The sequence below is a fragment of the Parasteatoda tepidariorum genome, chromosome 5 (genome assembly GCF_043381705.1).
Source record: "Parasteatoda tepidariorum isolate YZ-2023 chromosome 5, CAS_Ptep_4.0, whole genome shotgun sequence".
Taxonomy (NCBI): Eukaryota; Metazoa; Arthropoda; class Arachnida; order Araneae; family Theridiidae; genus Parasteatoda; species Parasteatoda tepidariorum.
In genome coordinates, this window is record NC_092208.1 from 43,280,253 (window position 1) to 43,293,840 (window position 13,588).

The 13,588-nt window shown below is 27.4% G+C and overlaps 1 protein-coding gene and 1 long non-coding RNA gene across 5 annotated transcripts in view; one reads left to right on the forward strand and one right to left on the reverse strand.

Annotated features, from left to right (window-relative positions):
• LOC139425698 (uncharacterized) overlaps positions 1-12,934 on the reverse strand; it is a 22,804-nt gene extending 9,870 nt beyond the window's left edge. The window contains exon 1 of the long non-coding RNA XR_011636851.1: positions 12,814-12,934. This is a non-coding gene — a long non-coding RNA (uncharacterized lncRNA). The remainder of the gene's footprint in view (positions 1-12,813) is intronic.
• The window catches only part of LOC107439128 (sodium/potassium/calcium exchanger Nckx30C-like), a 230,160-nt gene that overhangs the window by 194,493 nt on the left and 22,079 nt on the right, over positions 1-13,588 (forward strand). For all 4 annotated transcript variants that reach the window (XM_016051620.4, XM_071181363.1, XM_071181362.1 and 1 more), the window contains exons 5-6: positions 7,010-7,195; positions 12,700-12,873. In XM_016051620.4, the coding sequence (XP_015907106.1) occupies positions 7,010-7,195; positions 12,700-12,873 (360 nt within the window). The remainder of the gene's footprint in view (positions 1-7,009; positions 7,196-12,699; positions 12,874-13,588) is intronic.

Consider the following 13,588-nt stretch of genomic DNA (forward strand, 5'->3'; position numbering starts at 1 on the left):
TTTTTTTTCCAGCTCTTTTTTTCCGGTTTTTTTAATAAAATTTCATTCTTTTTTTTTTTTTAATATATATATATATAAACTGTTGTTTGTTATTTTTATACTTATTATTCCCCCCCCCTTTTTTTTTTCTCCATATGTCTATAATTTTTCTTTGTTTTATTCTTCATTTTGAACATTTTCATATATATATATATATATATATATACAGGGAATAATATAATGAATCGGTGTCATTTTTAAAGAAATAGTTTATCTCTCTTTCTTATGAATCTTGGAAAATATTATTCTTCGTTTCGATGTGTAAGAAATTCCAAAATTATTTTATTTATGTATGAGCTATAAAAAGTATAAATCCTTAACATTCTTACAAGAATTCCTGAACGCCTTATAATGTCATTACAAATAAAAGAAAACTGGAACGTGATATATTTCTAACATCTGATTTGACATCTTTTTAGATAAAAGGATCATTTATTGTAAGCAATGAATTGAAATGATATTTCTTAAGAGATAGTATTGCTAAAGTCATAAAATGTGTTTTATATGAAAAGATTTTGACAAATAATGAGAAAAAGATATATGTAAATCTAAGCATAGAAAAATTTGTTAATATTTGAATAAATTATAGTTTCTTTTTTTTCATACTATATTTAGAATTATTTTAATTTCTCATCTTCCAAAAGTCAGTTTAAGTAAAACTAAATTATATAAATATAATATTTTAAAAAATATACTTGTCTACTTTATAAACCAGCGTACTTGTTATACTTCTGATTTTTATACATCATTTCAAATAACAATTTTATTAATCTGTATTATAAAGATTTTTTAATTGGAAAATAGCAATAACATATTAGATTTACTTATATCTTAATGTGTTTTTTTTTTTAAAAAAAAAGTCAGCTTAAAGGAATATTTGATTGAACTAGATGCAAATAGTATATTATTAGTATTCATACCTGCCCATTTCATGTATTAGCAGACATCTCCACATTTTTGCTCATGATTTCAGGTAAAAGGTTTTATGTTAAATAAATAATCCCAGGAAGCTGAAGCGGTAAGGTTTTACTTGATTAAAACCTTCTTCCGCTATAAAAATATACAAATTGGAAATACTAGTCGACATGTTTCAAGCGCTCAAAAATAAGCACTCATTTTCAAGACTTGCCAGACATGAATGAGAAGAAAAAATATGATTTGAAATATAAAACGTCAAGTTGCCAACGAAAAACACGAAATAAAGGTGAGAAACTAAACTAGAAAAAGCACAGTAGCCGGGAGTCTTGTTTTATTTATATAAATGCTGATTTCCGTGTTCACTACATTAGTTCGTCTCTATAGCTCGTGAAAATGCATTTTACCCTGTTTAGCCCCTCTTTGCCATTGTGTTTTTTTTCCTCTGTTGGCTACTGCGGGAATTTTCAAGTTTTGTTCCTTCTAATTCACGTCTGGCAAGTCTTGAAAATGGGCGTCTATTTTTGAGAGCTTGAAACATGTCGACTGTTATTACCAATTTGTATATTTTTGAAGTGAATGAAGTTTTTATCAAGTAAATGGTTTATGTTTTGCATTATAAAAATGTTTTAGTAGAAAAAATACATCAGCTAAATAGTTGTACATTCAGAAATGTCTTAATTATTTCTATTAGAAAATGAGATTAAATAGATGTTTAATAGAATGAAGTGCAAATATTTTGTAAGTTATATTTATACCTGTCATAATTTTTCTTTATGCATCATTTCAAATAGCAGGTTTATAAATATATATTGTCAAAAACTTTTAAGAGAAAAAATATTCAGTCGATCAGTCACACATTTGAAAAAATCTTATAGTATGAATTTTTAAAAGTTAGTCTGAATCTATGCTTCATGGTATCAAATTTAAATTATTTATGTGATACCCTTACCAGCGTACTTCATTTAGCAGCACATGCTTAAAAGTTAAAATCCCACTTAAAATAATAATTTTCTAAATAAGTATTAAATTACAATAAAAAAGTTATTAGAAATAAATGTACTCATGAATAACAAATTTCGAATTTTCATTCTAAAACTACGGTAAAATAACCGGCAGCTGTCTGGCCATCCAATTAACCGTGAAGTTTACGGTAAAGAACATTTTTTACCTTAACGGTTTTGAAACCTTTGCAACTGTATGATTATAAAACCATGAAATACAAACTTATACACTTGTTTTTAAGCATTTGCAACCAGCATGGTTCGAAAACAATAAAAAAGAAATTTAACTGTCGTAAAATTAGTTTTTCTGGTTGTTTCACCTATCGTAAGAGATGGGAAATACTAAACATTTTCGGGTTAAGTAGCTTTACTGTGCTGCCATCTAGGCTTGAATGAGAGTATCGCATTCTAATAGTCGAGGGTCACCAATTAGGGAGTGCGGGCCACTATAAATTCTTCAGGTGTTTAAAGGAATAGAGGAAATATAGTGGAGTCAACGTTGGGACTTGAACCTCCGTATTGTCGATTATGAGATTTACAGATTAGGATTCTCGGCTATAACGTGTGTAAACCCAGCTGCAAGGAACTAAGTGGCTTCATTAGGTGTGTCTAGTACGTGCAAAAAAATTCTGACTATTTAACCGTATTAGGTGGAAGCAGTTAATAAACAGTTTTTCACATAGTTAAAAGGCTGAATGTTATTTTATTTACGGTTATTTGACTGTTTTGTTTGAATACGGTAAAATAACAATTAAATAAATTTTTACTTAACCATTTTTTTCCGAGAAATTTCTAAGAGTGTTCAAGAAAATAGTTATCAGCTAGATTTCTGTCAAAAGGATTCATATTTATGAAAAAACATACTATAAAATTCTGAAATTGGGCAAATAAATAGCCAAACACACTGGAATATTTGTAAATTTTTAAATTAATGTATATTTTACGTGATAACATTTTAAATAATGATCTATACTAATAATAATAGTAATAATTTATACCTATAATAACTATTAACTATGCTCAAAAATTATATTTTTATTACATAGTTATAAATGCACTATATAAGTTATTTTAATGCATAGTTATAAAAATTATATATTTATTGAAGTATAATTGTTTGTATGCTGTATTACTTAAATAGTTTTCGTAACTATTTGAATGCTGCTTTGCAAATTATTGAAATGTCAAATGTTATTTCAACGAAGCAACCTTGAAACTTTTACAGTAACAGTTATCAAACCCATAATTATTCACGAGTATTTAAAATTTCCTTAACTCATCATTTAATTGTGGTTCAAGCAATCCTACAGGCAATTCTTTAAAATTTAATTGCACCTTCTGTGATGATTATCTCATTTTAAATAATTACAAGTTGAGTTGAGTTAAAACTTAGAAAAGCTACTTATCTCGGATGGTGTACTTTAAAGCTGATTAGTTTGCTCAAAGAACACTTTGCTCAGTTAAGGCTTGTTAAAATTTTAGTACGCAAATTAAATAAAGTTGTGTAGGTTTAAAATAAAAATATTTAAGAAATAGTATTGTTTATCATTAGTTCTTAGATTAATTAGTTAATGTTTGTAAAGATTATATTTTGTTATAAACTTTATAACTTTTGATATATTAATAAAATAGAACTGTTTTAAATTTTAAAATTTTTACAAGTTATTTTTACTTTGAGTAAGATTAATATTTTTTTGTAAAGCATTTCTTAATTATATTTTGGATACATGAATATCATATTGAATCAATAAAGAAATGCACTATATTTTGACATATTTGTGAATTGTATTTCCCAGTTCAAACCTATTTAAGATAATTCGGTTTTTCCTGATTAGAAAGTTTAAAAATTTCATATAACATTAATCAGCTCTCATAGTAGGAATTTCAAATGGCGTGTGAGAGATATAGAACTTTCTAGTTGAAAAACAACTCTGTTTTATTAAAGTAATCTGAGATTTTACTTTTATGAAATTGTATAGGTTATTTGAATTATTATGTACTTTTTTTAATAACTCATATTGGAGATAAAATCTAGTATTTTTATATAGAATATTGTTATTTTATCAGTTAAAAAAATCTATCGAATCTGCTCTGTTGCTTCTAGATTCACACTAAGAAAAAAAGTATGGTCAAAACTACCAGAATATGGTAACAATTATTATGTATCTGTGCTGTATGGGAAGGGAGGCTGTATTTTCCTTGAATAAACATCAATTTCTTACGAAGGTCAAATTGACTTAAAATGGCGGTTTTAGATAAATCCAAAATCCGGCTGTTCTAGTGTTGCATACCGTATATTTTAATTTTTATTACAAGAACAATGATTTTTTTACTAAAAAAGTCATTATCATACCATGCGGTAATTTTGACAGAATTATTTTCTCTATGCTGACATATAACATTTGTTTTTTAAAAAAATATAAATGAGCAGTAGGAGTAGAAGTTGTTCATTTAAGCAAAATTAACTGTAAATGAAATTTATTTGTGCTTACGAGTCTCAGTATTTCGAAGAATCTGTCCTGTACACTAGCCTCAAATAAGTGTTCGACTCTGTATGTTTTGCTCTTGACTTCTATGTTCATTATAAAATATACAAAACTTTATTTAAAATTATTGCTTAGTTTAAAAGCAAGTGATAAGAAAGAATTATCAAAATGAAAATAAAGTATATGATAGAGCATATTAATTTATGCATTAACCATCAAATTCTGGAAGAAAATTTCTCAAGGATATCGTCAGTTCATTGCTAATTTATAGAAGTCTTAGAAACTTAAATGATTGATTCAATTGATTCGATTTGAAAATATACTTTGAAAATTCAAATTATGACGTAAAACATGACCCGGAGATTATCAAGATATTTTAGTTACAATAGTTATCGCGAATAAAAAAGATCATTTTTGCTTTAAATATAACAAATTATATTCTTTTATAAATATAAATATAATAAATTATATTCTTTTTTTAAGAATATAAATTATGTTTTTTTTTTGCTTTTGCATAAATTTATAATTTATTTAGTAAAAAGTTTGTTTTTGGCATGAAGGCACAGAAAGAAAGCGCAAGCGTTGCTTAACATACTTTGACTAAATTGCTAGGCTATTTTTATGAAATTGCGACTAAAGATTTATCCGAAAGCATAGAAAAAAAGTTATTTTTCTCAGATAAGTTATGAATTCGTGCCTTCTGCAAAAGCCTGTTGATGCTCAAGGGGTCAGGAATGTTATGAGGATCTATATTTTTTTTCCAGAAAAATGGCATGGTAGTGGTAATGTGGTCAGCACTTGTGATGAATTACGTATTTTAAAAAATAGAAATTTTCGAGAAAAAAAAACTATAAAACTACATACAAAATAGCTTAAAAACTTAATTTTTTAAAATGAAATATTAATATCACTGTTCAGTTAATTCATCTTGAATGCTTTCTCTGACGCATAAAGATTGCAAATTTATTACGAAAATATTACTTTCAGAATAAAAAATTTAAAAAATGAATCATTACTTGTTGATTATTCGTAAAGTTTTTCAAAAAAGTTTTTTTTTTTCTTTTTTTTTTTTACTAAAGAGAATTTTTTCCCCTTTTCGCAAACATTTTCTGTTCTTGATGATAAACGAACTGTTGCATAACTAATAAATCTTTTCAACTAAAGGTCCTAAAACACTGATTTGGTTTCATAGATTTTTCCTGATTTTATTTAGCGCTGGATTTTGTAGGCATTCAATATAAAACAAATTATTTTAACCAGTCAATAGTAGAACTTCTTCGTGCACAATTGTTTTTAAGATTATTCAATTTTCGTTTACTATAAAAAATCGTTTAATGTTTTTCGTTAAAGACATTATTAAAAACAGTGTTTACAGTTAATTCTTAGCATTCCTTCGCAGTTCTGAGTAATTATTCTATAATAACTATTTTATTTTAATATGTTGACTGTATTCAGATTTACATGAAATATATTACAAAAATTAATATAACTTGTCAGAAAGTAAATACAGCTTCATTACTATTTAATGATTGCAAAAAGGTAAATTAATTCGTATATCATAAAATGTCGAGTAAAAAATATAACATTGCATTTCTACCATTTCTACAATATGTTGTCTTTGAATAAATTACCAAAAATTTGTATATATCTCTCTAGTGATAGAAACTTTTTTGAATTTCGTGTTTAAATTTATAAGAGTGTTTAAATTTATATACTCCATCTTCCTTGACTGTTTATATCCTCTTGAGTTGATTTCTTAACTGTAATAATTTTTATTTATGGGGCAATTTATTTGCTTGGGCTTTACGAAATACACCTTTTAAAGTACGATGCAGTAGCGAGCTTATTTACTAAATCAAGGGTAAATCTTCATGTTTATCCACACTTTGGAAGAAAAATGTTTAGGTCGTTTACAATGCGGCAGTGTAGGGATTACGCATTCCTGTTGATAGAATGATAAACAGTGGCCTTTACTAAAAAAATATATATTTCGGCCGAAAAAATGGGGCAAACAAGTGATTAAGGAAGAAACAGGAGATCAAATAAGAAGAGTCATTTCATTTTTCAGCAAAACTTCTTACCATAATTCCTAACAAAGGAGGGAATACTTTGAATAAAACAAAGCTCCCTGTTTTTTGAATTTCCCGGAAACTTTTTGGATCATAATCCCATTGAGAGTTTATGGTTCATCTGCAAGTAAAAACTCGGTAAAAACGTATATCATGCAACAGCCTAATTTGTTTATTAATTTAAGTATAGTACAAAAATATTAGGAAATTATGGAAAACAATAAAAAAACCTGATAGAATGCATTCCAAAACGTTAAACTTTTACTGAAATCGAAAAGAGAGAGTAATAAATACTAATTAAGAACTTAATGCATTAATATTCCCAAAAATCTGTAGTTTTCCTAAAATCCGTTTTTGAATCAGTTAATACGCTCGCTACTGTACAATAACCTCTTTTTTAACTATAGTATAATACTGTGTTACAACATAGTAGACATAAGTCAATCTAATCATATGTGATGACTACATAAGTGCTCTTTCTTTTTTCATATAATAGTCTGCATCCATGAGGAATACTTTGGTGAATGGATCAGCCAATGAGCATGCGGATAGGATGGAGGAGACTTCCTTCTGTAGTAGCAACAGGTCCCCGGTGAAAACTAATCCCGTCATCAGTACCATCATGTCAGACAATCCGGCCGTTACCATCATTCAACCTGGAGTCACACCCAACCCAGCTTCGGTAACCACACCATTCTAACTAATGAAGTGCTCTCTTAAGAATCTTCCTTGATAAACAACTTTTATATGATCAATTCATTTAAGATTTATAACGCGATATTTGTCACTATTGCGCATAATAAACGCTCATTTTTACCATTACATTTTAGGAAATTAAGCTTTGAAATTAAATTTTTCGAAATTATGTATACTCAGGAGATTGTTTATTTGAAAAGAAGAATTAAAACTTTAAACTGATGAAAAATCCATTTCAGGACTTTTCAAAATTAAGCTTTGAAATTAAATTTACCAAATTATGTATGCTCAGGAAATTGTTCATTTGAAAAGAAGAATTAAAAATTTAAGCTAATCCTCACGAAAAATTTATTAAAATTTATGGTTATTTTTAAATTTATATTAAACAATCCTTCGTTCAAGACGAACGATATGAGTAATTTTCGTTAAAAAGTTTTTCTTTCTTACGTAAAGGGTATTTATATTTTTGCCGTTAAGTAAGAAAAGTTTAAAGTTCATTATTACTACAGCATATGAGCATATGTTTATTTTTATCGTTTCATTTCATTCCAAATTGTTTTGTGATACCTAGCTGTAATATAAATTATATTTGCAGCAATAAATATTTCTATGAACTGAAAAGCAGGAATTGTGTGATTATAGATGATAATTAAAATTTCAAATATGTGAAAAATCACACAAAAATTGTTAAAAATGTATAAGTATTTCTAAATTTATAATAAAATCTTTTATTCGAGGTATAAAAATACTTATCGAGATTTGAAAGGCTTCTTCTTTTATAGGTTTGGATTTCTTCTGAAAATGCGTTTGTAAAGTGAAGCTTTTTCTTGATCATTTAACAAAAAAAGCTTTAGATTCTTTCCTCATTACTACAAAAGAAACCTCAATTTTCCAAGCTTTCACTCTGATCTGAGAACTTTTCGCTTCTTTTTCTAAATCAATCCAATTTGTTCTTTTAAAAATTGTTAATATTATTTAAAATTAATTTTTAACTTCCCAAGTGGTGTCTATGAAGAGTCATGATGGTTACTCAAACAAAATTGGTTAACTCTAAAATAATTTAGACGTAGTTAGATAATAATATAAACCATAATCGATTCCTTAATAAATCAGCGATTTAAAGATTTCTAACATATTATTCATAATACTCTACATTGATTCATAATACTCTACAGTGAGCAAAAGAAATTTGATTTCTCAGAAACTATTGTGTCAATTTGCACAAATTTTGTATTTTTTTATGTAAAATTAATTTTTTGAAAAGGATGCAAAAATTGTTTGACTGGCAATTCAAATTTTTTTCGACTATCATTAAATGAAATTATAAAAAATAATAAATATTTACTGAAGTTACTTTTGCATGCAATTATCTTTGAATAAAATTTTTTTTTAATTTTACGCAAAAGTTTTTAAACTGGCTTAAAAAGTTCTCGAGATCTGTTGAAATACGCAAAAAGTAGAATTAACATTAATGAGTCCAAACTATATTGAGCCCATTTTTCCAAAACTGCGTCCACCCCCTTCATTTGGATGGAATGAAATTCAAATGCCTCGAAAAAAGAGGCATGTTTATTCAAAGAAAGTACGTTTTTGTGTCTGATTTCGTAAATTAAAATATAGTCTGCACTGATCAATTATCATACTTGAAGTCACCCCCTGAACCCATTAAGATTGAATCCTAGAAGTGAAGATCCTATCATTAAATCCAAAATTCTTCAGGGTAATAAATTTTTTTTTGCGCATTATATATATTTTTGAATAATTAAACACTCCAGAAAAATTAAACAATTAAAAATTAAAATATTAAACAATGCACAGAAATAAGGAGAAATGTAATGCACAAGTTTGATCATTGTATATTAATGTTATGCGTCATTGTTGATGCGATTCATGCAAAAATAAAAAAAACCACGAGAAACTAAAATAACGAGCAAAACCGGGATTTTTATTATTCATTAATGAACTCGTTCCTAGTAAACATAAATTATTGTTCTAATAGTTCTGTTTTCTGTCAGTTAATTTAAATGAGGCCTATTTTAAGAGCCGAGCCTAAAAGTTTGAGAGCCCATATTAGTTGGATACGTAATATTTATTTATCTTGAGATTATCAAATAAAAATTTGAGGAACTTAAATTTAAAAAAAAAAATTCAAATTAAAAAAGTTGTTAGTTGAAAGTTGTATGAGTTTTCTAAGAAAAAACATGATTATCTTATTATTATTTAGTTCTATTTAACTGCTAAGTTTTTGTTACATAAGTTTATATTTTTTATATATCTCTCTTATTATTGTGACAGCATTTTTAAACCAATTACTTAGACAGCTTGGGTCGTAGCATTTATGGTTTAAATGCTACGACCATTATGGTATGGTTTGGGTCATTTAAATTATGGCTCAAATTCCATGTCAAAAAGGAAATGAAAAAGTTGACGCATTAACATCATAAATTAATTTTAAGATAAATTAAAAGAATCTCATGAAGTATTAATAAGAAAGTCGAGATTACGAAAAACATAAAAACCTGTTTGATTACCAGAGGATACTTAGAGGTGGCAAAAGGAATTTTTAAAATACCTTCTATGTGAATTAAAATAAGTTTTGATGTTTTTCCCACCTTCCTCAATTGTGATTCGTCATATTTTGATATTTTTTTCCTTGCTTCAATATCAGTTCAAAACTTCCAATGTACAGCATTTTTATTAAATTTTTGATAGAGATTCTGAAAATATATATTATAGGAAGTGATTACAGAACACCATGTTTGTTGGAATTATTTTTCATAATTTCACAAATAAAATCACATAACTATCGATTTCATATAAAAGCTAATGTGAGACTCAATATAATAAATATAAATTTCATACGTTAACATGAACTGCTGTATGATTCTGAAGCAATACGGCGGATGATTACCGAAACAATAAGCAACCTAAAATCATCGAAACAGAAGAATAACATGTTCCGTCAATAAAAATCAGCCCCATAATCCGTTTGTGCATCAAAAACCGTCATAAACATCAATATCAGACATCCATCTATAAGTTATTACGTCAAGTGCTGCGAATACAACCCTTGAAATGGTTCTGTGTTGAAAAAGCACCCACCAAATCTCTATTTATTGCTAATAATATTAAAGAAGCTCGTAAAAGAAGATATGCCATTAAATTCCACGCTTCTTTTAACAGAAGTTTTCTTTGAGAGAAAAATGAAAATAGAAAGTGGCCCTAAAGAATGTAAGTGCTAGCCTAACTTTTATGACGATATTTAATAGAATAATACGCTTATTATTTTTTCAGTTAGATTTTATTATTTGATATGAAAGTAAGGTTTTTTTTTCTTCTAATTTTCGAGGTTTTTTTTTATTAGGTTTTCATTCTAATAATATGGAATACAAGTTTTGGAAATAGGAAAAGAAACAAATAATCAGATTTTTACTAATATTTAGCAAATAAATATATATTTTTTAAAAAATTTATTGTAGTTCTAATAGGTATTTCGAAGTATATTTTTATTTCATTTGAGTTTTTAATTCTTAAAAATGAAGATATAACACTAAAGAGGAGTATAACGGTGATCACGCATAATCTGTGTTGTTGTCAAACTTGTATGAGAATTTGGAGCAAAAAAGAAATTTTTTTAATTTTAAAATTCTTTCATTCGTTTTCCTCTAATCAGATTATAGATTTGACTATGATCTAAATTGTGAAAAACTACCAATCATTGCTTTATTTATTCGTTGATGTACTGTTTGATCAGCTCAGAATAAGTCTTCCAAATTATGTATTTTTGAAAACACTATTGTTCAATATATTGATCTTAGAAAGCAAATTTTGTTGTATAGCGTAAATACGAACAAAGAGACAGTAACATTGTTACAGATTTTGGATTGTGTTGAACTACAATTTTGCTAAAAATTACTGTAACCTTAATAAACCACATTAAATCCAAAAAATGCCACAAAATGAACCCTAATAATGTGTTGAGATAAACCATATTACGGTAGGAGACGATCAATACGGAGCAAAGAGACCGTATACATTGCTAAACATTTTGGATTGTGTTCAACGACAATCTTGTTTAAAGTAACTGTGATCTTAATAAAGTGCCTCAACTGAAATAAATATCACAGATTTAAATTAGTTAATAAATTGAGTTAAACCATATTACGATGGGATACAATCAATACGGAGCAAAGAGACCGTATACATTGCTAAACATTTTGGATTGTATTCAACAACAATCTTGATTAAAGTAACAGCGATCTTAATAAAGTGCCTCAAATGAAATAAGTATCACAGATTTAAATTAGTTAATAAGTTGAGCTAAACCATATAACGATGGGATACGATAAATATGAGCAAAGAGATCGTATACATTGCTAAACATTTTGGATTGTATTCAGCAACAATCTTGATTAAATTAACTGTGATCGTAATAAAGTGCCTCAAATAAAATAAATATCACAGATTTAAATTAGTTAATAAGTTGAGTTAAACCATATTACGATGGGATACGATAAATATGAGCAAAGAGACCGTATACATTGCTAAACATTTTGGATTGGATTGTACGACAATATTGATCAAAATAATTGTAATCTTAATAAAGTGCTTTAAATCATAATAAAATGCCAGAAAATACCCCTAATTGTATGTTGAATAAACATTTTATCCTGCAATTTCATTCTTTTTAATGTTCTTAATTAAATAGCATGTTTGTTTAAATGAAAATCTAAATTTAGTTTATTTATTTCTACGCATAAATTGATCAATATCTACGACCTAATGAAACCTAGACGTACGAATTAACTGCTCTTCAGTAATTTTGCTGAACTTCGGATTAGTTACTTTTATTCAATATATAAAAAATAGTCTGTTGTATTTTGTTTGAAAAATTGCATTTTGTTCTAATTTGTTCACAAAATGTTTTTTCTTACAATGTTTGAACAATTTAAGAAATAAGTTTCGAACAATCTTTGCTGGTGCAATATTTATTCACAAAACTTCAATATTTAGTGTAAAGCAGCTTTTTATTTTTTTAAAAATTTTATTTCATTTTATTTACATTTTAAGAAATTTAGCATTTATCTTTTTTGCAATTGATAAACAACAACATAAATCTAATCTAAGTTGCATATTCCTTCTAAAAATATATGATTTTGTTTTTTCCATTGTAAAAGAATGCCAAAGAAAATTTATTAAAATTCATAGTAGAGTGCATACAGAAAAATATTTTTTTCCACTGATTATCTTTGATGATATACTCGTATTGTCTAGTTATTTTAGACTTTTAGATGGTTTTAAAATAACATAATAAATTTACCACTATCACAGCGAAACTTAGCCCATAAAAATGTTGCTACAATTTTGAACGATATTGTAGTTCAAAATATTGAACAAAGAAGAATCTGTGTTTGTATGAAATAATATATCATTAAATGCTAACTTTTGTTCAAGATAGAAACAAACAATATTGTATGTATGTCTTTCCAGGGAGATCCTCAGGAGATTGTGGCCGCTCTGCAGTCGAAGCCGGAACCGGAAATCGAAGTGGACGAACCACTGGATATCTCCTGGCCGAAGGACAATAGAAAGCGATTTACTTACCTTTTGATGGCTCCCATCATATTTCCCCTTTGGCTAACACTGCCTGACGTTCGAAGAGACGTAAATCATTTTCATTTCTCTCAAAATCATTTCGCTTTTACGATGACTACTTTACTGCGATCCTTAACCTATTTCAGAAATTTATTGTCAACATAAATGGAGATTCACCGAAACGATAGTCTGGGTTTTAATGAATGGTGTTTATTTCGGAGCATTAAATTTTGGGAATCGAATACTCATCTACAAGTGAATAATCATGTCAGGTGTCCATAAAATGACAAATAATAAGAAAAATCAATTAAAGAAAGATGGAAGGAGATAAGAGTGCGAAGAAACGAGATTTCATTTCCGTCACGTTTCGAAATCAGATACAAAATTTGACGATAGATGGCAGTGATGAGAAAGACTGCAAATCAATGTTTTCCACTTAGCTAATAGCAAAAATAACGTAATGCAGTCTGGAGACATTCTTTTTTTAAAATCTTCGGTTATTTGATGGAGCATCCGGCGCATTTTTAAGATACATTTCGTTGTTTTAATTTTATAGATTTTTCACAACGAACATCTTCTAATACGAGTGCTTTTTGAGAAATTATTTAGAGCAATAGATATTCTGTAATTTAACATTTGAGCCATATATGAAATTTCAGCATTTTATAGAACACATAGAATACTTAGGCATTTCATAAAATACTGCCAGCAGAGTAAGAAAGGATTATTAATTTTATACATTTCCGATTCTTTCAATGAAACGCCAAATGACAAACCGGCAAAG